Source organism: Neoarius graeffei, chromosome 17 (assembly GCF_027579695.1).
Source record: "Neoarius graeffei isolate fNeoGra1 chromosome 17, fNeoGra1.pri, whole genome shotgun sequence".
Classification (NCBI taxonomy): domain Eukaryota; kingdom Metazoa; phylum Chordata; class Actinopteri; order Siluriformes; family Ariidae; genus Neoarius; species Neoarius graeffei.
In genome coordinates, this window is record NC_083585.1 from 45,046,876 (window position 1) to 45,074,203 (window position 27,328).

The following is a 27,328-nucleotide window of genomic DNA, read 5'->3' on the forward strand; positions in this document are numbered from 1 at the left end:
GTCAGCTTCATCTTAGTGCGACAGTATACACGATCAAATCACTACCAGGAAGTATTCAAAAATGGTTATATTTCTCCATCAGGATCATTCTTCACTTTGAGTTGGATAAGTCAACATAGAGACATGTTTTTTTTCCAAACATTTTTAGGGCCAATTACTAGCATGCTGGACGGAAGCTAAACGTTGAGGCCTTTTTATAAGCCACTAAACCTTCTGCATTCATTTGTGAAAATGGAAAAATACACTGCAGCATGCAATTCTTCTTCAGGATTCATAATCATGGGTGGAAAACAGATTTGTGCCCAGCCATAACCTCTATTTCCATGGGTCACTGTGTATTTACTGCTGTGTCATTCTGGAGCAAATGGAAATAAATCAATTTGAATCAGAAAATCTTTATGTGCTAACTGTACAGAGTAGAGTTAGGGTTAAACATTTTTAAAAAATCATTGCATTAAAAATATGTAAATATTAAATGTTAAACCTTGTTAAACATTAAAAAATCAACATTAAAAAATACTATAAACAGCAGTAAGCCATAATAAATGAAACAAAGTCAGTATTTGGTGTGAGGCGACCGTTTGCTTAAAAAAATAAAATAAAATAAAATAGTAGTCTGAGGTACAGTGAGTGCAGTTTTATGCGGAAATGAGCTGTAGATTTTACTGAGCATCTTACAGAACCAGCCACAGTTCTTCTGGACACTTTGACTGTCACACTCGCTTCTTCATTTTGCACCAAAACCCAGCAGCCTTCATTATGATTTCTTTTTTAATCTGAAAAGTGCTCGCTTATGCAATATGCTGCTCAGGTACAAACTTTTTTTCTGTAAAGTTTAATTTTGTGTTGGAAAACGAACATTTGGACTCTAAAATGTTTTTGTACCGACTCGATAATGTAGAAATCATAAAATAGAAATCTATAACAAAGTTTGTATGAAAATAAATGGGGTGCATAAGCCATTTTTGGTCTACAGCATTTCTTTATATGTGCCGAATACTTTTGCACAGTACTGTATGTACACACACACACACACACACACACAGATGAAAGAAAATAAAATTTTGATCCTCACCATGACACAATGAGCTTTTTTTTTTTGAGCAACTGGATTAAAAAAAAAAATTCATGGAACCCTGTCTTTAAAACTTATTCAGGAATCTTGTGTGAAGCACTTTGTGGTGAGAAAACGAGATACTTTCACATACTTTCTGACAGCCTGTGTGAAAAGGCCTGTGGTTCATCTGCCTTGTCAGGTAAATTGCTTTTCTGTGAAAGTAGTCAGTTCTTGGTCACATTTATTGGTGAAACATGTACCAGAATCTGTAGTGAAGCTAGAGGTCTGACATATGAAGCTTACCTCTGCTTAATTTTTGCAGTTCGATCAGTTGGTATGATGCCATTAGAGGATGTTATGGAAGCATCTTTTCTCTCACATACTGTCTGCCATCCATCCCCATCCATCCCCAATTCATTTGTGAGATATTATCTCTCCAGCAGGTCCTGGGTATGGCTTGCAGGTAGGATCCATGGATTGAAACCTTGTCTTACTGAAGGGACGTCTGTACTTTAGTGACCCTCAGGGCTACGTCAAAAGGAGTTTAATGCTCTCAGTAGGGCCAGCCTTGGTGAGCAGATCTGTGAGTACAGATCAGACAAAGCACAATCCTAAATTCACCCATGAAAGGTCCAAAAAAGGCTTACTGAGACCCACCACTGGAACCAGACTTGGGAGTGATGCCTACACACAAGCATCTGGTTCAGCCCAAAATGCTGACATGGCACCATCTTGTGGACACATACGCTGCAAGTTGAAGACTGGTGCGATGCCAGTCAGGCAGCAGGCATGGGATTGACAGTCTTATATGGACTTGATCCTTTAGTGCATACAAATGATGCCACAAATGATGCACAAAAATGCTGTTTGTGCTTTAATGTGTCCATGATAACAATGTGTTCAACATCCCAATATACTGTAAAACTAATTAGCAGGTTAATCTTTGAGTAAACTGTTGGATGCGAACCAGTCTGAATACAAAGTCAAAGTCCTTCCTGTGCCAGGACCTGGTTTTCCCAGGCAGTCTCCCGTCCCAGTACTAACCAGGCACTTAAGGCACATTGGACGGCGCCAATCTCCGCTTCTATATCCCTCAGCCTCCCGCCTATACAGTTAGGGTTACAGTGGGGGGCTGGTCCTCTGGTAATTGTGAAAGTTTGACTCCCCACTCACATCTGTATTGCAGCATGCCTTGCCAGATGGCAGCAGGTACCATTTTTGTGTGAATGTGAATGGCTGTCTGTGTCTATGTGTCAGCCCTGTGATGACCTGGTGACTTGTTCAGGGTGTACCCCGCTTCTTGCCCATAATTAGCTGGGATAGGCTCCAGCTTGCCTGCGATACCCTGCACAGGATAAGCGGTTACGGATGATGGATGGATAGAACACTTCAGATATTGTTTTAACAATAATAAGCATCACTGTATAAATGACAGAGTGCAGATAGCTCTGTAACTACATGTCCTTGGGGTTGCTGAGACATGAACAGGTAGGAATAAGATCTAGCCCACAGTTCAAGTCAAAGCCCTTTGAGAGTAAATGCTTTGGCTTTTGCAACATTCTGTTCCCAAAAGCTGATGTTGGAAAAAAGTCTTTAAACAAAGAAGGTTTTCTTGCTTTTGTAGTTTTTTTAAACTGTTCTTCTGTGTCAGGACTTTTCGGGAAAAAAGAATGTATATTCCAACATGGAGCTAACGCTAATGCTAGGCCACAAGTCTGCACTGTCACTCCAGTCATTTCGAGGAATTTTGCATGGATCATAACCGCTAATAAACTCTAATTTCCGTGTATATCTATCCTTTGCTTCTTTCTGACTAAGATTGTCCAATAATCTGGTAGTAGAGCTTTTTTAGCTGTAGTTTTCTTTGGACAACAGCAGCAGACGCTGGACATCTCCGCTTGGCTTCAGTATGTGAACAGCCAGTCAGCGGGTCCCGTATGTGTTTACGATTTTTATGTCATGATTTACAACCAATGGGAGACACCCTTTGTCGGCTGTCCACCAATCACAGGTTCCCGTGCCACAATGGCAGTATGTTGATAAATATTTAGAAAATAAAAATATCATTATGAAATATGAAACCATCAAAAACAATTTTAAAAATTTATATATATAAAACGCACACACACACACTGGTTAGAGGTAAGGAACATTATTCAGTGATATTGTTTATTATTAACTCCAGTCGTGATATAAAAGTTCCAAGTTTGACACCTGCCCGCTTCAATCGCGCTGCTGGCACACGATGTCCTTGACCCTTGTCACCCTTAGCCAACTGGTATAATTATGTCATTACGTGGACCCCTCTGAGTTGAGCTTTTCCAGTACACTCGAGCACACACATACTTCGATGAATTATATCCAAAAACAAAGAAATTTGAATGATTTCCTCAAAATATTTTTGTCCTTTTATATATTGTCATGTTGATGAATAAGACTTTTTAATGCATTTTCCATGAAACAAGACGAGCTACTTTAGACTGGTTTCCTGCTCTCTTAGCACCTGTGTGCCTGTGTTGTTTAGGTTGCCAGCACTAACTTTTGTCATTCGATCGGATGATTACCATTAAAGTTTTACTCGTCCTTGCACAGACTTTAGTTGTCTGGGACAATCATACATGAGGTTTTTCGAGCATTGTACAGTAACCTTCTTCCTGGCTTCTAGCCACTGAAGCTCTACACAAAGCCAGGGAAAGTACCATGTCCTCATTCTTTATGCTTTTTCTCAATCACACTATGAAACCCTAGAACCTTATCACTACTTTCGCTGATTTCAGCAAAAGGAACCTGGCTTTTTTTTTTTAAATCACATCTGCAGAACTGATTTTACCATGTGGCCTGGAGAGGTACAGATTCATCACCACAGAGCCACATCACAGGAGTTCAGGGCTCAGTACTTGGGCTACTTTTGTTCTTATAAACTAATTTACTAGCCTCAGGACTTGTTTTACCACTGCTCTGCTGAGGAGACAGAACTTTACAGGGCTGCGGTTGCTAACAGTCTGAGCTTGTTATTGGAAGCTTACTGTATGTGCTCAAATCCCAGGTCTGCCAGAGTACCACTGCTGAGGCCTCGAGCAAGGCACTTAACACTACTATGTGCTTGGATTAGATTTGGTCTGAAGTTGCTTTTGTTAAAAGTATCTGCCAAATGATTAAGCATACTTCTTTTTTTCCTCCAGCTACCTTCCAGAGTGTACTAGGAATATCGCACAGCCTTTCCAACATCTTTTTGTATTATTGTGCCGTTTGCTTTTGACACATTTTGTAAGTCACTTTGCCGAATAAGTCAATATAAATGTAAATGATTAGTCCGTAACTAATGGGTGCTCCTCCTCTCCCATATAGACAGTGCAGTGAGCAGGGAGCCGCCCCCCTTGTTGTGGGGAGATAATTAGGTCAAATATCTAGTGCATGGTGTATGATAGTGGCTCCTATAGGACACGCAAATGGAACTGATATCCTGCAATTCATTTTTTGATATACAGTACTGTGCAAAAGTCTTAAGCACATGTAAAGAAATGCTGGAGACCAAAAAATGGCTTAAAAATGATGAAATGAAATGTTTCAACATAAAAAAAAATACTATAAACAGCAGGAAGCCATAATAAATGAAACAAAGTCAATATTTGGTGTGAGACAACCCTTTGGTTAAAAAAAAAATTGTAGTCTCAGGTACAATGAGTGCAATTTTATGCGGAAATGAGCTGTAGGTTTTACTGAGCATCTTACAGAACCAGCCACAGTTCTTCTGACACTTTGACTGTCACATTTACTTCTTAATTTTGCCCCAAAACCCAGTAGCCTTCATTATGTTTTCTTTTTTTAATCTGAAAAGTGCTCACTTATGTAATACGCTGCTCAGATACAAACATTTTTTTTTTCCGTTTGGAACTCTAAAATGTTTTTGTACCGACTTGATAATGGAAAAGTAATAAAATAGAAATGTATCACAAAGCTTTTATCAAAAAATAATAGGGTGCCTAAGACTTTTACATTGTAAGTACTGTATTCTAAATAAACCATGAGACATCTTGCTTCAGTACAGGACAGCTTTAAAAAAGATGAAGCCAGAGCCATGGCTTTCACCAAGCGTTCTTCTCAGCTCTGATAAAGCACCATGGTGCCAGGACAACCAAATGTCAGTGTGTAAAGTGTTCAAAAGTGTGTACACAGTGTTGCTTGGTTGATTCATGTTGAGATAAAGTGACATTGCAGTTGGTTTTGGATGGAAAGCGAGTGTTTCCTTGAGACTGTGATACATGCTGACCTATTTCTCCATGTGAAAGGTTGGGGAACAGGGGAAAGATGAAATTCCTCATTTCACTTGGTATCAATATATAGCAAAAGTATTCAACTAAAATTAAAACAAGGACCAGTTACATTCCTCATTTAGAAAGGTCTGGATAAGCAACTAAAGTAAATAAATGTTGACAAAAAGGTCACTTTTAATGGTTAACCATTAAAGTGCCATTCCACCATTGGATGTATTCTTTGGCATAAAATACAATATATTTTGACAACATATAAATGGTATCACTAGATAGAGAAATCTTTTAGCTTCAAAATGATATATCAAACATAATTTTTTGACAACGACAAGTATATTAATTTTGCGACCAAAGTCACCTACCCTTTTAATTTCCGCGCGGTAGTGAAACGTGATGTCATCGGCAGGTTCCCCTTCTTGTGTACCACGTGACGTGGCACATATTATCAGCAATGGCGGATAGAACGCGATAAAAATAATACCAATAAATCTAGCTAATACCAATAAATCTAGCTAACTGAAAGATTAACTCAAAATTTTTCGCAATTTTTTTGGCTCTCATATACGAGGAGAAATGACTCTCTCACTTTGGGGGTTTTCTGGTCTAAAAATAGACCGTCACGTGGTACACAAGAAGGGGAACCTGCCGATGACATCACGTTTCACTACCGCGCGGAAATTAAAAGGGTAGGTGACTTTGGTCGCAAAATTAATATACTTTTCGTTGTCAAAAAATTATGTTTGATATATAATTTTGAAGCTAAAAGATTTCTCTGTCTAGTCATGTTGTCATAAAATATATTGTATTTTATGCCAAAGAATACATCCAATGGTGGAATGGCACTTTAATGATTAGTTTCTCATTATAAATAACACAATTTTAGTGCTTTTGTTCTGGTTCATGCTATGACTTCATGTTATAACTTTTGACTAGTGCCACAAACTCTGACCTAACAAGAAACATCTAAATAAAATGAAAAATCTATGACATTCTTGGAAACCATTCCCCTTTATGATCTGAAGTCTTTAGCTCATCTCTAGTCCAATGAGTTACATGCATGCAGTGTTGTGCATGAACATGGCATTTATTGAATGCGCTCATATTTTTGGTGAACTCAAAAATCAGTTTGCAACTCATGAGAGTGAACAACGCTCACGCACCAGAATTAGGGATAATTTAGGGCAAACGTTTTACTTTTATGTTATTATATGAAATATTATGTGTTACAATGTCTGAGGATCGCACCTTGGTAAATTATTAGGTGGCCATCTCGATTTTCTCACACATTCCTTTGTCTTAACCTGTGTTGTCTTATAGCAATGCGCTCAGATGCACTGGTTGTGACACTATGGATTTATTAATATCGATAAAGTAGACTCCAAGAGCTTTCTAATGCGAGGTGAAATTTGATATTTTATTTACTGATCAAAATTTTCACTTGAGATTCAGTTCAACAGTGGGTTTCCCAAAAGCCTCTTAATGCTCAGAACGTCTTAACTAGGCGAGAGAGCGTTGATTGTGCTGCTCGCGCTACCATTTAACGATGAGCTTTGTGCTGTGATGCTTTTGGGAAACTCAGCACAGTTGATTAAAAAAGATGTGAAAGAAGTGAACGTGAACTAATTCATTTTAATCTGTGTGATCTGAACTTTGAACTAGCTCTTGTTAAAGGTAGCCTGCCTTTCAGATTTTTCAGGTTTAGGTCATAAAAAGAATTTTCCCTGACACTCAATTATTTTTGTTTAGTGGACCGAAAGCTACTGAATTCAAATCACAGACTTCCAATTTTATTAGTTTTATTTTAATAGAACAATTAATGAATTTGGGCCCTGTGGCCCTAAATTCTCTGCTATTAGTTCTTGCTTCACCATGACCCAATTCAAGATACTACATCATGCATCACGTGGTGGGCTTTCCCCGTTCACGCAAGGCATTGTGGGATACAAATTTGAAACAGGAGAGAAAAATGGAGGACACGAATGAAACATGGAAGACCGACTACAGTAATAGAAAGCGAGAAGAAAAGATGTTATGTTGCAAAGGAAAGGAAACGCAGGACCAAACTAATAAATATCGGCAATCAGCGAGCACCTCGGTGTGATCAGCTGTTCGTTTAGCGACAGAATGATGTAACTGTCCATGCATGGTCAAAGGTAAACCTGTAGATGGCAGTAATACAACACTGGATGCCAGCTGCTGTAAAATCTAAAAGAATAAGAAAAAGAAGAGAAGGAGGTAAACCTGCGCATGCACACATGCTCTGCGTCCGAAATCACTCACTCGTTCACTACTCCCTACTCCCTATATATGTCACAGTCCGGTCCAGTCCATCCATGCCTTAGATTGTGGGACTTCCATGTCGGCTCCAGGCTGGCTCCAGGACAGGAATTCAGTCCTGCCTTGCTGAAGGCCATTTCCTGAAGCGGCACTCCCACACCTGCTACCACTCCTCTCCCATCAGCCAGGGCTTTTTAAGAATTGTTTGGAGCTACTCCATTTGCCAGACTGTCTCTTGTAGACTTTCCTCGCCTCACTACAGCTCATTGGTATTGTGTCTTCTTGACTTCCCCCTGCCTGAATTTCTCCTTGTTTTTTTGTCCAGTTTTTTGTCCCTGTTTTTGCCTGCCTGTTCTTTTGAATTGTCTTTTGCTACCTCTGCCTGGATTTCCCTTGTCCCTGTGTTCATCAGTTTTTGTGAAGGTTTTTCTGTCCTGGTTTTGTCCCTGATCGTGTCTACCTGCTTCTCTGTGTTTTTGACCTCCTGGCCTGTTTTTTTACTACTGATTTTTGCCTGAGCCCTACTGTACCTTTGCCTTTCTGCCATCTACTTCATTAAAGTTTTCTCTTTACACTGCCTGTTTTCTGAGTCTGCTCTTGGGTCCTCACTTCACCTCAGCTCGCCAATCCTGACAATATAGGGAATTACTGTATAGAGGACTATATATTGAGCTCATTGATAAAATGAAAAAAAAAAAACACTTTCGGACACTAGTCCATCATGCTGGTATTTATGTCATTACTGTCGCACAGTTAAAACATGCCAGATCAGTTGGCTGGTGGGTTTTCAAAATAAATACATGCATGTATTTTTGTGATAAATACATATTATACTGAGCACATTTCCCACATTAATAAATACAAAGTACTTTGTGTCTGCTGCATCTTTCAGGTTTTTTTTAAATCAAGGCTGAATACTTTCTTCTTTGCCGCTGCCTTTTATTAAATCAAATTTGAGACTTTTAATTTGATTTCTTTCAGTGCGACCGCAATGCATGATGGGATATATTGCTTTGGTTAGTGACCACTGGTCATACACTCCTTTTCATGATGCATTGTGAGATAGTTTGAGTGCAATATATAGGGTGTAAATAATCCTCACTAAGGTTTTGGACAGCCCTACAAAATGGCGTCCTCACTATATAGTGCCCTATATAGTGAGTAGGGAACGATTTCAGACACAGGGATGGACTTCCTCTGTCTGCTGGACTGCATGAAGTGAGCGATTTCATGCACCTTATTTGCTAGGGAATCCCCTCAAATTAAAGAACTTCCCAACCACAGAATGGACTGTTTTTTTTAGATATTACAAAAATAAACGTATATCACGATTACCAAATTTCAGAGGAAACTAAATTTCACCGATTTTATGAAATCGAAAGGCCATCTATCTTTAAGTGTGAACTTGCATAACACTGAATCAATGCATGTGATTGGATAAACTGTAACAGATCATCTGCTACAGAAGCTGAGCTAGTTTATAAAGTTGTTGAGCTGCCACCAGAATATGTTTTATGTTTATCGACTCTGCTGCAGTTTTTTTTTTCATGTAACTTATTTCGATCCACTGAAATACTTGGTACTGACAGACTGGATTTGTCTCTGGACTGTCATCTGTCAGGTCTATGGGCTCAGATTCAAATCAGTGTACTAGTTTCCATATTCCAGTAGATTCCCGTTCCTCAGCTTGAACATTATTTTTGATTAAAATGTAGTTTATGCGACACTTAATCACATTATATCATAAGTTCTGAATCACATTGTACTGGATCACCAGCTGCTCTTAGTGTCTCTTTTTTCCCCTTTAAGTATCCGTTTTTGATCATGTGATCAATTTTAGTGCAAAAGTAGCTGCCTAATGTGCTGAACAGCTCTCTTGCGCAGAAATAGCTGTAGATTGTAAAGTATGCAATGAAGAGGATGATAAATTGCTGCATCTGTATGAAGTTGACCATAGGGCTTTCGTGCTGTGCTCCATTTAAAATCATCCTCTACTATCTATTGGAACATTGCCCATATTGTCCCTGTGTCACTGCAAATGTTCTTTTTTGTCTGGATAATGGATGATTATGCTGTGGGACATACAGTGCGTCATTTAGGGCAACTATCCATGTGAGGGACTCTGCAAAGTTACATCAACCATCATTTGTAGCTTTCACCAAAATAGCCAACGGCTTCGCTCACATATTGCCACTGGGTCTCTCTGGAGGTTCAAAATACTTGTTTTCTTTCTCTCTCTCTTTTTTTAATTGCACTTGTTGAAGGTGGTTTGTGTAGTGAAGAACTTCAAAGGAAGATCTCTCCTGAATGAGATACCACCTGAGGAGAATGTTTCCAGCTCTCCCATGCTTGGAGAACCCAGGATGGAGAAATACATTGTCTCACAGGTAAAGTGTTGATTTGATGTAACACTTGTTTACACTTGATTATAATCAATCCAAGGTGGATTCCAGTTGATTTAGATGAAAAATTGTGCACCATGCCCTTTCTGAACCATTTAATCATAACTATAAAGATACTATGATTATTACCTTCAGGAGAACTGAAGGCAAATTTTTTTCATTATCAAAATTCTATTTATCTCATATTTATAGGAATGCATTTTTGATCGCTATTTTGTCACTGCTATAGCAAGTTCTGAGTGTTTGAAATATGCTATGTAATATATCAGTCCATATGTCAAAGCGATGGCTGTTAACGAGATCCGTTGAGACCTGTGCGAGACATCGTAGGACAGAAGTAAAACGTATAGCAGAAATCAAAGTGACCAACATCTGGCAACGTTGTCAAAAGATGCGCACGCCCTCTTTCGAATGCTGATGTAATCAAGCTGGAAGTTTTGCTTGTTTTGATAGCAATCAGGAAAGTTTGAAAAAAGTAGGCAGTAATCATCATTTAAACTCGTTTTTGTGCAATATTTCGTTTGATAAACAGTTTTCAAAATGGCAGCACTGACACCTGGCTGACACTTTACGTTTCGAAGTCTCACACAAGTCTTGTGAAGATTGCGCAGATAAGTGACGCTTGCCGTGGACCAAACGAACTAAATTCAACATGGCTAAAAACCAAATAGGCCGATAAGTATAATACTTAATTGCAATTAGTTGCCAATACGAGTCACGATATAAGGTTACTAAAACCGAAAACCTAATTGAATAACACGCAAGTTTAAAAATGACTTCAGTTCCTCTTTAAACTACACGTAATCAGGTTTCTTACTGTATTGTCATCAGTATGCTTCGATTGTAGGTGAGCAAATGTGCCTCTTTCAGATTATACAATATGCATGTTGATATGTAGTATATAATGCAATACAAAAATGATACTGTTAAAGAAGTTAGGATTCAATACATTCACTATACCGAGCCATTACAATTAAATTCAAACCAATAAGATTCACTTTAATTAAATTGAACATTCATAGCTTTGACTGAGTAACTAACAACAATTTCGACTAGAAGGCCACTCAGTGGAGTGCATACCTCCCACTCCAAGCCACATATACTGTATATATTTTTCATTTTATTTTATCCTGCCACCCTGTAGGCCAATTGTCGTGTCAGAGTCCAGCCTCTTACAAGGCTGTCTACATCTATCAAGAGCACACTTCATCTACCGCCGGCTTGCTAGGCCTGTCACAGCTTCCCAAGCAAACAACCATTCACACACATTCACACCTATGGACAGTTTAGAGTAGCCAGTTAACCTAACTGCATGTCTTTGGACTGTGGGGAAAAACGAAGCACCCAGAGGAAACCCACACAGACACGGGGAGAACATGTAAACTCCACACTTAAAGGACCCCATCAGCCACTGGGCTAGAATCCAGAACCTTTTTGCTGTGAGGCGACAGTGCTAACCACTACGCCACAGTGCAGCCCTGTCTATATAATAAAAAGAAAATCACATGTTGGCTTGAAGATATGAAATTTATCTTCTTATGTTGAAAAACTTGCATATTTCATGCAAAATACATCGTGGGTCTGAGTAACATATTTAAATAATACTGGCTGGCTTTGAGTGGTATATCGAATATGAGTTCAATATCATGCTAGCTGAATGAAATATATCTGATATACCATGGAAAAAAGCCAGCTATTATTATTATTATTATTATTATTATACATGCACACTCTCTTCATATGAGCATATTCGAAGGCCAATGCTAGCTTACCCACGACTCGGTGCTGTTAGCGCGGCAGTGCAGTCACTTTCCAGCCAGTATAGCGTTCATCAGTGGTGTTAGCAAAGGTCAATGCTAGCTTACCTACAACTCGGTGGTGTTAGCGCAGCAGTGCAGTCACCTTCCAGCTGGTGTAGTGTTCATCAGTGGTATTAGTGAATGCTAATAAAGTGGTCAAGCTAGTGCTATTGAGAGCCAGTAGCACAGGCTAATTTCATCAAAATTCATTCACTACTTTTTTTATTTACATTGGGAAGAGACAAAAAAATTCCTGGATCCGCATACATATCTGGATTTGCATCATAATTTAGCCAATTGTTTCTTGGCCCATGGCCCACCTTTCTTTAAAATGTCATCAAAATCTGTTCACTACTTTTTGAGTTATGTTGGGAACAGACAAACAAATAAACAAACAAACAAACAAAATATAACCTCGAAAACATAACCTCCTCCAACAATGTTGGTGGAGGTAAATATATCCATACTGTCTTTACTGGTACTACATTAATTATCTATAGTACATTAACCCTCTGGGGTCAAGAGCTTCGCCAGGGAAGCTTGGCAGGTTTAGAATGAGTAGGTCATGTATTTAGATAAATATCTTTGTGAGTTTTTATCATACAAGCATGATAAACATATTGACAGAAATGTTATACTTTCCACTTTCCTATGTGCCCACTTGCTAAATAATATTATATTTTTTAAAATTACCTAAATTAGATTAAACATAAAACTTGTCACCTTAGTCACACCAGAGTTGGAGCGCTGAGCGCCCACTTATGCATTCATAAAAGACTGTTTACATGGTAACGGCATAATAATCACTTTCACTCTTTCGGTTTTGATTGCTTTCTCTTTCACGGTGGAAATGCCCACTGTAAACAGGATAAAATCTGTTAGCCAAAGTTTAGGCTATTTGAAGGTAAAACTTGTTGCAAGATGGCACACAGATTTTATGCACTTTGAATGATTCAGGACAATGATTCAATTCATGATTCAAGACTGCGATTCAATTCAACCTTGAGAACTGCAACACTGATGATGAGCGATGGCCTTTTTTTTTTTACTTCAACTCAATCCAGCTGAAGATCAACTCGAGTAAGTGTAAATATTTATTCTGTTTCTTCTGAGCAGATTGGTTGATATGCGTGCACTGTAGTGCATACACAGGAAAAATGACTGAGCATATTTTTTCCAGAGTTAAAAGCATTTTCTTAGAAAATAGTTAATTTTGCTCTATTTTGAGTTTAGAGAGTAAAATTTGGAGTTGGAGTAGGAGCAAAATTAGAGACTAATTGTGTAACAGAGTAACAGAGTTGGTTGTGGCTCTGAACTGAATAAAATAGTACAAGAGTTAATTTCAAGACACACTGAATAGTCAAATACCAAAATAAAGTCAAATACCAGATAAATGAAGATGTTGTAAAAAGCAGTTTTAGAATTGTGTTGGAATGTGTGAAAAAACATGACCTTACCCATTGTGTCAAACCGTTTTGATCACTTGACCTGATGGGATTAAGAGTTGGCAGTGGGAGCAGTTTTCACTCTTCTCGTTGGATGGAATGGAAATTTTTACCCTTCTTATTGAATACCCCTCCCACTGCCAACTCTTTATCCCAAAACAATAGGATATACATTTTTTGATGGCCAGTTAATTGTCTAAATCAATGGAGCAGATTTAAGTTTTTGTGCTTGATACATTTCTAAGACTGAACAGAATCATCTCAAGTGACCAAAACGGTTCGACACAATGGGTAAGGTCATGTTTTTTTCACACATTCCAACACAGTTCTAAAACTGCTTTTTACAACATCATCATCTGTATTTTTTAAAAATACAGTCATGACATACAGACTACAGAGGTATTATTGTAGCTGAACTTTGTGCTGAATACAAAAGTCATATGACTTTGAAAATGCTGAGATTTGTTGAAATTGACAATAAAATCAGAGCATGCCAAAATCATTAGAGTGCCAGAAAATGCCCTCAGACCCCAGAGGGTTAATTCACTACACATCTTATTGCTGTACCTGTAGGTGCAGAATCCCCTCTGGTTAACATTACACCATTCTAGCGTGGTTTATGGTGCTGTCAGAATATTTTATGGCAGTGTTTCACATTTTATATACACGAGTGCCTTTGTAGAAACTTTGTGAGCTTTTATTGAAATTGAAATATTTCCAAAGTTTTGATTTACTGCTTAATTAAGATGCACTCTCTCTATCTCTTTCTTTCTTTCTTTCTTTCTTTCTTTCTTTCTTTCTTTCTTTCTTTCTTTCTTTCTTTCTTTCTTTCTTCCTCTTGCACACACATGTGCATGAAGCAGTGAGCATGCATTGAATTTCAATATCAGAATCAGTTTTTAACTTTTTTCCTTTTCAAGTCCAAACAGATCTTTTCTCTTGGACACCAATGCAGCATTTTCAGAGTATTGGACCAATTTTCCTATTTAAATCAATTTTTTCTTGACAGTTATACTCAATTACGATTTTTATTAAAATGACCCAGGACTTTTAGAAGAGCAAAGCAGATGTGCAGTCTTATGAAACACAAATGCTAGATATTCATAAAACGCATGAAAATGAGCATTATATAAAAGGATTATTTCAGTCATTCAGGGTCATTTTTATGCATCATCTGTTCTACTTGCTCGAGGCAGGAGTGTGTTCTCTGGATTGTTGCACTAATTTCACTTCCTCACGGGCACAATTTTAGAAATTAGAATTAAAATGCAAATCTAACTTGTTCTTGTGGAAGAGAGTTAATTAATACCTGTTATGAGGTTGTTTATCATTACAGTTTGAAAAGAAAACATAGCATAAATTATTTCTACAGCAGTGCAGTAATTAGTCTTTATGTAAATCTGTACTACATCTTAGTCATTCTCAGTATGATCTGACCAGGTTCATGTTATCCAGAAGAAGTACAATAATAAATAAAGCACATAATAAAAACACAAAATAAAATATGTACTATGATGTGTATCATGGAAATGTATCATTGATCTTCTGCTCACAGATTTCTGCACTCTCTCTTGGATTTTTGTGAAATGACCCTCTCGCAAAATTGAGGGCAGTTTTGATTTTATTAGTCAACATCTTACCTTGCATTCTATTGGTTGGTGAATTTTAATAGGGCCATTTCACACAAACCCAGAGTGCAGGAACCTGTGAGCAGAAGATTCACGAGCGCATAAAAGCAGTCTGAGTGCCAGGAGATGGACTCAAAGTATTCCTCAAGGAAGGGGCAGTATATCCGAGTGTAGAAAAACAGTTCTGAGCAGGAGCAGAGCAAATTTGCACGAGAGAGAGAGAGAGTGAGCGAGAGAGAGAGAGAGAGAGAGAGAAGGATTTGAGGAAAAACGCTGCAAAATCTGAACATGAAATGAATAAATACTGTTCTGAAATTGGAAGACGACACTCTTGATTAAAGATAGGAAAAAAAAACCTCCATAACACATATGCTAAATAAAAGTCTCCAAATAGGCAATGAAACCATCTGTTTATGTGGCGCATCTGCCAGAAGTCCTGTGCAAGCTGCTGTTATAGAAAATTAATCACCAACTTCTCACTAATTCTGCCATGTGCTATAAAGTGCTATACATCTTGACAAAAAAATATATTTCTCGGTACAATATATCCCTTTATTATTCTTGTTTTTTAAACCAATGTGGTCGACATTACAAACACGTGAAAGGTGTAGAAATGTGCATGTCTTCATTCTTATTAGCTCATCCGGCTGACAGGTGATCATAGCTGGGAAGGTATTGGAAACAGCCTCTGAAACTTTCGATCTCGGGGTGGTTGTTTCTAATAGCTCACGTGGGCTACCCATATTGAGGAACTTTGTGCTAAGAGAAACAAAGTGTTAGGTTTTGTGAAGCGCGTTTGTGGGCGTGATATTTACGATGTATCAACTTGGCAGTTACTGTATATGACTTTAGTTAGGCCATTATTAGAATATGCATCGCCTTTGTGGTCCCTTTATACAGTTAAACATCAAAAGCTGTTGGAAAACATCCAGCGTCGCGCCACAAAGTTTATTCTAAACTATCCGGCCATAGAGTTAACATACAATAACAGGCTGTGTAAGCTAAATTTACTCCCTCTAGAATTTCGTAGGGAGATACATGACTTAGTCCTCCTATTCAAATTCAAGGTTGGGATAATAACAGCAAATTTTGTCAATTTTTTGTCACCTGCAACCAGCCATTATAGAACTCGTAACTATGATTTTAACAACTTTTGTCCTCTTATGTCACATAAGCAAGATTATTTCACTAACTCATCTTTTCCTCGAACTATAAAATTATGGAACAGTCTCCCCAGTTATATAAAGCAGTTTACGTCAGTTCCTGAGTTCAAAAAACTACTTCATAGCCATTATAATTCAAGATTGTACTCATACCGGGCACCATGACCTATATTTATTTAACTTGGATATTTTTGTTACTTAGTCAATTGATAATTATTTTTTATATTTATTGTTTTTCTTGTTTTTAATCATCTAAATATGTTTTGTAATGTTTTGTATTTTGTTAGGGGTTGAATGTTAATTGGAGCTTTGCCCTGTATTCTTCTCCTGCCACTTTTGTTATTTATGTATTTATTGTGGCAAACCTCAATAAAAGAAAAAGAAAGAAAAGAAAAGAATATGTCATCCATCATCCATCCAGCATCAGCCACATTTCACAAAAATCACTTCTTCTCTCTCAATTCTTCATTGATTTTTATTCTTTTTGGCAGGAAGGTAGGTCTGCCTGGGGTGCATATAGCTTCTATCCAAATTTGCAGAATTGCAATTAATAATGAAGATATGGAGTAATTAATCAATCCCTAATGAGCAGTTCCCACACAAATTGCTTCTTCTCCCTCAATTCTTCACTGATTTTGATTCTTTCTGGCATGAAGGTAGGGGTACCTAGGGTGCATATAACTTCTACTCAGATTTGCTTAATTACAATTATTAATGAAGTTATGGACTAATTAAGCTTTAATGAGCAGTTCAACAAAAATCACTTCTTCTTGGTCAATTCCCTGCCGTTTTGGATTCTTTCTGGCAAATAGGTCGGTATTCCTAGGGTGTATATAGCTTCTATATATAGCTTGTACATAGTGTATATAGCTTGCATCATTTATTATGCAAGGTGGCCCACTTTAGATCGTTCCTTCTGGACTAGATGGGGCCGGAGTGAACTACGCCGTCATTGATGGCCTTGTTCTGATAAACTATTGAAGGCTAAAATAGTATACTTTTTTTTTTATAGACCTACACTTGAAAAATCTGAAAGGCCGTCTGCCTTTAAGGATTGGCGTTACATGACCAAACTTATGATCAGACTACAGGCCCATACGAGATTTCAACAAAAGAAATTTACAGACTTTTTCAATAAAACCAAAGACTAAAATGTGCTGTGTTATGCGCTGTGCCTGAAGTGTGCTTATTGCATGCTAATCATTGTTCTATTATTTGAAGACTTCTCATTTCCTTGTTATTACATGCAATTAATTACTGTTATAACACAGATTCACTCATAACACGGTAAGATTCTTTGGATTCCAACTACCGTGTTATAATGGCACTCCACTATATTTATAAATGAAGCTTTCATTAAATGTGACCTGCTAAATCTATTTGAGTAGATCTATCGATCTATTTGATCAATTTGAGTAGATAATTGAATAAAAACCGAAGTATAAACAGATTCACAGAACTAACTCCAGCTGGGCTCGTGTTTACCTCGCCTGGGACGGAGTCCACCAGGGGGCGAGGTATTGTTTTCGGTCGGGTTTCTTTGTTTTTTTGTTAATGATATTACGGGAAAACGGCTGGATGAATCTTCACGAAACTTTCAGGATAGATGTGCGTTGGTCTCAAATAGAACCTCCAACATTTTGAGGGTCATCTGGTCAAGGTCACCAAAAAGGTCAAAATCGTTTTTGTTGTGGCTACTGCCTCATATACAGGCGCTAGCCACTATGCCATCATGCTGTAAAAATGTAAGAGTGTAACAATTGCACACTGCGCATGCGCATACATGTGTTCCGATTAAAATGGTTGGTGAGTGTATACAATTTGGTTCACCATTCGAAATACTGTAAATGGACTAGACTAAAGAAATTGCTTTCAGACATGTGTATGCTTATTACAGAGGGAAAGTGTGTTCCACTGAGCTCTAGTGCTGGGCCATTTCTGGGAAATAAGAGTTTGGGTCATGGCAACAGCGTGTGTATGTCAGCCTCGATTTGGAGGTTTCAGTTTCAAAAACTGTAAGAGATAAGAGTAGAATAATATAAAGTACAAACACTTGGTATATTTTACTTCTGCGATATTTAATATATTTGTTCATTTTTGGATTACACTTCATTTTTGTGGCTACTGCCTCATAGAGTAAATATATATGCTATATTTACTGTATGGACATGGGATCAGAAAACTATTTTATTTATAAGCAGTAGCCACATGTACCCTTAGGGTACCTTTTTTTTTTTTTCGTGATACCTTCCTTCATATTCATCATAAGTTCTACCGGGCGAGGTTTGTTTTGCCTGGTAACACTTGTTTCTACTTGATTCTGACCTTACACAGCCTAATGGAAGGACAAAAAAATCCATAACGGTCTATATTGACTGATATAATACCCTTACTTTCAATAAAAACAAAGAATTTAAAGAGTAATTAAAAGAGCATATTTTTTATTTGAGGATTTGTTTGGACACAAGCAGCTCTCACTCAGCTTCACCGGAATTCACGTTTTTACATTTTTCTCATACTGAATATACAGGGAATGGGTGGTGTAAATTAGATGTGTATAAGGGTAAATGTTGGTGTTATATGTGTAGGATATGTAAATAAGAGAGCAGTGGGCGGGATCTTGCATCCATGCAGCTGAATCTGAATCATCATTTGTGAATAGTAATACTGTTCACGCAGAACCCATACTCCATCATTCTTAAAGTGAGTGCATTTGATATGTTGAATGCTAGGCATTCAGGATTGCTGTATCAGGACACAGCTGTTTTAATGAGAGACACACAAATCAGGAGTCTCCTCTGCACTCAAAAAAATGATTCTTGGTCCAGGTAAATATTAAGAAATAGTTACACATAAAATTTAAGTAAAGTTTATAAAATTGAAAATATATTCAATTAAATCATATAAACGCTATTTGAACTGGCCTACTACGAACTATATCTAAACAAATCATGTATACTTTACTTGATGAGATCTCGTAGGGACTGACATGCACATCACACTCCCACACAGTAGATGGCAGGTGGCAACATTTTCAGTCATTGTGTCAAACTTCTTCCTACTAAATCGTGACCTTATTGGTACAAATAATTATATTTAAAATTTCAGAAACACGATATGTGAAATTCATGTCACAATTCAAGCGGAATCAAAAAATCATTTTAATTTCGCCATTGACTCATGGGGATAAGGCGCCATACCATAAATCCAGGGACCCGGGTTCGATTCCGACCCGAGGTCATTTCCCGATCCCTCCCCGTCTCTCTCTCCCGCTCATTTCCTGTCTCTACACTGTCCTATCCAATAATAAAGCTGAAAAAAAGCCCAAAAAATATCTTAAAAAAACATTGAGTCCATTTATCCACATAAGGTTTATTTTAAAAAAATCCATAACCATTATGTAATTTATTTGCATTACCTTAACATGGGGGCGGCACGGTGGTGTAGTGGTTAGCGCTGTCGCCTCACAGCAAGAAGGTCCTGGGTTCGAGCCCCGGGGCCGGCGAGGGCCTTTCTGTGTGGAGTTTGCATGTTCTCCCCGTGTCCGCGTGGGTTTCCTCCGGGTGCTCCGGTTTCCCCCACAGTCCAAAGACATGGTTAACTGGTGACTCTAAATTGACCGTAGGTGTGAATGTGAGTGTGAATGGTTGTCTGTGTCTATGTGTCAGCCCTGTGATGACCTGGCGACTTGTCCAGGGTGTACCCCGCCTTTCACCCATAGTCAGCTGGGATAGGCTCCAGCTTGCCTGCGACCCTGTAGAAGGATAAAGCGGCTAGAGATAATGAGATGAGATGAGACCTTAACATGGTTGAAACGTGTACCATAAAGCTCGGCATTTACTTAAAGTTTAAGTGATAGAATTACATGGAAAATTGTCATGTGATTAAATTACATAAAGTCTATTTTTTAGGGTCAATTATTTTTTTGAGTGTAGATCACTACTGAAATGTAGTGATCATGTACAATACAAGCTTCAACACTCAGCTTTAGGGATGTGCAAGTCCAATTCCTAACTCCAAGGGCTTCATACTGCTTCATGCACTAGGCTTATAGAGAATGCAGTGCTTATTCTGTAAGATCAATGTGACTTCCTCAGCTTCATTCTGGATTCATATTAGGATGAGCGAAAGGGTGTTTAGAGGAAGCAGTAGGCAGTCCATCAAAATTATCCTCCTGCCAAAGACTAACTGTGTGTACCTGCAGTGCATGGCTAGCATTCACTCCATAATGGGTTACGTGAAGGCTACGTCGTTTATCTTGAAAATTGTTAAGGCATTTGCCAGAGTGTAGGGAGACTCTCTACCCAGGATTTGAATTTGAAACTGTGATAATGCTTCATGAACTTAATTCATTACATTAATTAATTAACTCACCCGTGCCGGAGTCAGCAAGGTGAGGTATTGTAATCAGTGCAATTTGTTTGTTTGTCTGTTAACAATCTAGCGTCTAGACGGTTGCACCGATTGACTTAAAATTTTCAGAGTAGGTGGGCAATAGTTTGTAGATTACCTGATTAAAATGTGGGGGTAATCAGGTCAAGGTGAAGGTCACCGGAAAGGTCATCCTTTCGGTCAAAATAACATATTTTCCATTATAACTCAAAAACGGTTGCCGATAGACAGATGTTTACTCATATGAGCATATAGGAACTCCCATATAACCTTTCATTTGGCACCATGATCTTTGAGCTTGAGTGACCTTGAAAGGTCAAACTCAAGGTCATGGATTTTCAGAGGGCTGTAACTTGAAAACGGTTGATGGTAGACAGATATTTACCGGCATCTACTTATAGTAAGTGCCATATGGGCTTTCATTTGGTACCATGACCTTTGACCTTGAATGACTTTGAAATGTCAAACTCAAGGTCAGGGATTTTCATAGGACTATAACTTGACAGCTGATGATTGAGAAATATTACCATTATCAACATATAAAATAAGTGCTGCCAGGCGAGGTTTGTTTTGCCTCACAACACTTGTTCCATTTTCATTCCATTACTGATGACTGATAAAGAACTGTGCATAATTATAAAGCAGCTTTAATATTAATATAGTGTCTGCTGATGTAATGGAGTCGTTTATGTGAACAGACTTAAATCTGTTCCTAAATTGGTCTTGACTTCATTGACTCCTGCATTTCATGTGGATAATTTAGACAGACAGATAGACAGACAGATAGACAGACAGATAAATTTACTTTATTGATCCCAAGCTGGGAAATTGTTTTGTTACAGCAGCAAGTTATCAGATATGCAAAAAGAAAAAGACACACTGGACAGCATAAAATAGAATAAAAAAAAATCACAAGAACAAGCCTGGTATACAATATACAGACAAACATGTAATGATAAAAAATCTCATCTCATCTCATCTCATTATCTCTAGCCGCTTTATCCTTCTACAGGGTCGCAGGCAAGCTGGAGCCTATCCCAGCTGACTACGGGCGAAAGGCAGGGTACACCCTGGACAAGTCGCCAGGTCATCACAGGGCTGACACATAGACACAGACAACCATTCACACTCACATTCACACCTACGGTCAATTTAGAGTCACCAGTTAACCTAACCTGCATGTCTTTGGACTGTGGGGGAAACCGGAGCACCCGGAGGAAACCCACGCGGACACGGGGAGAACATGCAAACTCCACACAGAAAGGCCCTCGCCGGCCCCGGGGCTCGAACCCAGGACCTTCTTGCTGTGAGGCGACAGCGCTAACCACTACACCACCGTGCCGCCCATGATAAAAAAATATACAAGGTAAATATAATATATAAGATAAAATAAGATAAAAGAGGGGGCAGCACAGTGGTGTAGTGGTTAGCACTCACAGGAACAAGGGTCTAGGTTCAAGCCCAGTAGCCGACGAGAGCCTTTCTGTGTGGAGTTTGCATGTTCTCCCCATGTCTGCGTGGGTTTCCTCCGGGTGCTCCGGTTTCCCTCACAGTCCAAAGACATGCAGGTTAGGTGAATGTGAGTGTGAATGGTTGTTTGTCTCTGTGTCAGCCTTGCGATGACCTGGCGACTTGTCCAGGGTGTACTCCACCTCTCACCCATAGTCAGCTGGGATAGGCTCCAGCTTGCCTGCGACCCTGCACAGGATAAGCAGCTACAGATAATGGATGGATGGACACAAAACTACCAGGTTGGGTTCTAAATCATTAAAGAATGAATTACAGTACGTTATTAGCTCGCATAAAATCTGTACCAAATTGTCATGAAGTGAGAGATCCTCAACAGTCCTCACTACAGAACTAGAAGTCCAAGAGATGGAGCTGGATCTGATCCAACTGCTTCGATGACCACAACCTTATCCCTTAAAGGAGAACTGAAGGCAATTTTTTTAATCATCAAAATTCTATTTATCTCATTTTATTAAATATAGGAATGAATTTTTGATAGCTGTATTGTCACTGCTATAGCAAGTTATGAGTGTTTGAAATATGCTCTGTAATATATCAGTCCATATGTCAAAGCAATGGCCGTAAACAAGATTCGTTGAGACATCGTAGGACGGAAGTAAAACGTACAGTGGAAATCAAAGTGACCAACATCTGCCAACGTTGTCAAAAGACGCGCGCGCCCTCTTTCAAATGCTGATGTAATCAAGCTGGAAGTTTTGTTTTGATATCAATCAGGAAAGTTTGAAAAAGTAGGCAGTAATCGTCATTTAAACTCGTTTTTGTGCAATATTTCGTTTGGAAAACAGTTTTCAAAATGGCGGCACTGACACCTGGCTGACACTTCATGTTTCGAAGTCTCGCACAAGTCTCGTGAAGATTGCGCGGATAAGCGACGCCTGCTGTGGACCAAACGAACCAAATTCAACATGGCTAAAAACCAAATAGGCCGATAAGTATAATATTTAATTGCAATTAGTTGCCAATACGAGTCACGATCTAAGGTTACTAAAACCAAAAACGTAATTGAATAACACGTTAATTAAGAAATAAAGCAAGTTTAAAAATGACTTCAGTTCTCCTTTAACCCTAAACCCCAACACTAATCCCTAACCCACAAAATGCTGTACAACATGAAACAACACATTAAAGGTCCCATGGCATGGTGGTTTGTTGATGCTTTAAATGGGCTCGTGGAAGCTTCCGGATGTTATATCCACAGCCTTTCTCGAAATGAACCCTTGGCACGTAAATATAGCCTCCTGGAAGAAAGCCCCATTTCAGCGCTTTTCCCAGTGCGTCGTTTTGCTAATGAGAAGCAGGAGGCGGGGAAGGGTAGAGGGTGGGCCATGGGGGGAGGGGGAGGGGGCTTGACCAAGCTGCGCACACACATACTCGCTGCTATCAACGCCTGTAGCCACGCTGCTAAGACAAAACCCCGTTCTCCCTCGGACTCCTTTCGTAAACTCAACGTGACACAGAGAACAGAGAGTGAGAGTGTTCGGAGTGGTAGTTTACGAACGTATAATACCCTAGGCTTGAACACGCACTCCATAACCAAAGAGGATAGAAGCAGCAACTACAGCAACATATCGCTTATCCAACAGAAGACATGCATTGCGGAGCAATAGTCAAACATAAGCTCATAAGTTACAGTCAATTTCCAGACTAAACTCAGTTTAACAGAGCATGCTGCATGCTCTTTAGTTTTGTAGCGCAGATTACCTGGCTAACTGCAGGAAGCGGTTAGCTGCACAGCTAATGTAGCCATTGCAAGGCTAACGTGGCACCGATTTTAAAACACGGCAAAATGACTTAACAGTTATACACTTACTTGTTCGGTGTTCGTTGCTGATGCGGCAGGGATGCTTGGTACGGACCCAGGCTTCAGTGACAGTTGATGTGCAAAACCTGCCCTGTACTGTCCCAAGTTGTGGAAACATTCCTCAGGAAAATGCTTCCGACAAACATACACTGTCTTAGGTAGACTCGACGGCGTATTATTGAAGTAAATAAAATTAAGCCACTGCGTCTTCAGGGGCTCTCCCGTCGGCAGTAAAAACAGACTCCTTTCTGTGTTGTCACATCCATGTACAGTGCAATTTCCATGTTTCGCTCGCTTAGGTGATGCCATGTTGTTGTGTCCTCTATGGTCTCCTCACTACAACTGGGCGGGGCAATCCATACAGTGGGTGGGAATCCAGAGGGGGGGGCGTGGGGATCATCTCCCTTGCTGACGTAGTAAAGGGAAGAGCTTATCAATGCGCCGTTTTGACGCGCCATTCTCAAATGTTGGGCATAGTTTGGTTTACACATTATGAAATTTCTAGCCACTGGGGTGACTTAAGAAGGTCAGAGGAACTCATTTTAATGTTAAAAAACCTCAGAAAGTGAAAATTTCATGCTATGGGACCTTTAAACACACCCATCCAACATGAAACATACTCCATTCCCTGGACTTCTGGATTGACTCACTCAACTTTGCTCAGGTAGGAGGAGCTGGAATCAAGTCTGACTCCACCACAGTAGACTTTGTTGTTCTCTGTGTATGGATGTTCTGTAAGCACAAGCACCGTTTTTTCCCCCCGTGATCCAAGTTATTTGGCAGAATCAGGAAGAGGTCAATCGCTCAGCAAACAGAAGACTACGGATCTTGTAATGAAGCAGGAAAATACAAAACACAAGATAAGCATTCAGAATTGGAACAAATCATGAAACCTCGAAAAGAGGAATCGAGTCAGAGTGGTTTAAACAGGCAGAGTTGATGGAAGCTAAACAGGAAACAGGTGAGCTAGTGATCAAGTGAGTGTGAGGGAGTTAAGTCTGAACTGGATTAGGAACGGTCACAGCGGCTGCTGGTTCAGCAGAAAAATCAGATGTGACACTCCATCATCATCATCATCATCATGTTATACCAATGTGTGCATGATATTCCTGCTTTGTTTATCTTGTTTTCAGAGTCCTATTACCTATGCTGAGGTCACATGACAGCGATATCATAAGAACATCCCAAAATTCGAAGAAAACGCTGCAGCTCTTCTTGTTGACAAACAACTGCAATATTATTTTTGAGTTTTTTTAACCATACATTACTGCAGCACATAGTATAAACCCTTTTTTCCTATTTTCCTTGTCTTGTTCTTTTACCAAATGTAGTGCATATTCCTATTTTTATAAAGATGGCCAGTTTATATCAGCATTCTTGAATACAGGAAGTAATGTTGCAAAGCAACAGTATGCATAGTGCATTTTTCTGTCTTACTGGAAATATTAGTCTGTGTGTTAACTCATTGTGTGATACATTACAACTGTTAACATATGATCGTATGATCCATGGAGTAATTTTATTGTCCATGAACAGTTGAGTTAATCATAAAGTATTGTACATAAACAAACCATTGTCTGAGCAATACTTGGATTATTTTCAATCTGTCCATTGTGGGTTGTTGTTATTTGTAACATTCTTTGTGTTAGTGATGATTAATTTGATGATAATTTTTTTCTTGTTGTTTATCATCTTTAAACAAATCTTATGTAAGGAATAAAACGTGATAGGCTGTGCTGTAGAGGAAAATATTAGGGGTGTGATATGGTTTGTTATTGTTTCCACCTCAAGTTGATTATTTTCCAATAGAAGTGGGTCTCAAAGTTTTTTTTTCCTTCTGATACTACAGCAGTTTGCCAATGATTTTTTTTAAATTAATGTAAATCATTTTTTGAAATTAATGAATTTTTTTAACAATTGATGTACATCATATTTGTCTGTTTATAGTTACATTTAATGTTATTGATTGTCCATGATACAAGTTAGCTCAATATCATTTATGTCATAGCAGTGAGAAATATTTAACAGTTATTCCACGAAATCGAGTTGTACATGAGCTGATTGCCAACGAGGTGCGTAGCACTGAGTCGGTTATAAGCCATGTATGATGAGATTGAGTGGAATAATTGTTTTATTCTATCCACATTCACTGGATTTTGAGAAACAGAGCATTTTTATTTTTTGCAAATTCAATAAATAATAAGATCAACTTTGAGCTACTGCTCACTTACGTATCCGCCCACTCTCACTTATATCAGAATGCAAGCAATCGAAGGAATAGGACACTTCTTATGAATGTTTGCTTCAACAAATAATTAACCCTGAAACAAGTAAGTAAAGAGCAGTGTCTCTCCCCAGGGATTTCACACAGCATCCTGGTAAACTGTCATTTTGAAATAGCATTTTGCTTCTTGAAATAGTGTCAAATCCACCCTATATGTTTCATAAATACATTCAGTCGATAAACAGGAAGTTGATGTGCGACAGACCTGAAAACGGTATACATGGTATAGAACCCCAAGCTGAAGCTCAGTACCAAATATCAAGCAGTTGTGATTTGTAGTTGCTGAGAAAAGCGTTACGAAAATTTTGTAAATCCATACTATATGTTTCATAAATACATTAAGTCGGTAAACAGGAAGTCAATGTGCAACAGACCTGGAATGGTATACATGGTATAGAACCCCAAGCTGAAGCTCGGTACCAAGTACCAAGTGGCTATGATTTGAGGTTGCTGAGAAAAAGGGTGTTACGGATGGACGGAGATACGGAAGGACAGAGGTAAGAAAACTAGTATACCCCCTTCCTTCAGAGTAGGGGTACAAAAAAACCCAATAAATAAATACAAAAATATACAAAAATACAATAAATAAAAACAAAACATCTGACAAAATAAATTCTGCTTAGAATGTAAACAAACCGGCGAAATGGCAGGAGCAATTTGGGGAAAATGCTACAATAATAATTCTTGAAGAATAAAAAAAAGATATGTTCTTACCATCAAATACTTTTATTCCATGTTTTGTTGCTTTTTTGTATTTTTTGAGGTTTGTTTTTGAGTAGAGTTTTTATTTCATCCTCAGTTTCAGCAACACACTCTGCCATTTTGTTTTTCTCTACTCACGATATATGAGCTGATATCCTAGTCATAGAGTAGCTAATCAGAACATGCGATTGCTCATATCCAGTGAATGTGGATAGAATAATCATTAATATTCATGAATATCTTCCTCCTTTCTCTTGAAATTAGTAAGACTTTAAAAAAACTAGGAAAGACTAGTAAAAAAACAAAGCTTATCATGCTCGAGAGAAAGCGCAAAGCCATCCAGCCTGAACACTTTCCCATGTTGGAAAACATAATGTTACAGCTTTATGTCTGACTGTTACACACCGCTGACACTAAAGACTCCTTCCCAAAATACTAATGTGTTTTTATATCCATTTTTTTTTACAATCTGTTTATGTGGAGCATCTGTCATACAAATCCCTGTGTAAGTTGTTACTGTAGAAATGATACTGTATTATAAGAAGTGTGTTGATATAAACCTTGCAGCCAGAACCAC

At 38.6% G+C, this 27,328-nt stretch overlaps 1 protein-coding gene across 1 annotated transcript in view; it reads left to right on the plus strand.

Moving 5' to 3' along the window:
- plppr5a (phospholipid phosphatase related 5a) overlaps positions 1-27,328 on the plus strand; it is a 137,315-nt gene that overhangs the window by 59,275 nt on the left and 50,712 nt on the right. Inside the window, exon 5 of the mRNA XM_060943514.1 lies at positions 9,870-9,992. Within this exon, the coding sequence (XP_060799497.1) occupies positions 9,870-9,992 (123 nt within the window). The remainder of the gene's footprint in view (positions 1-9,869; positions 9,993-27,328) is intronic.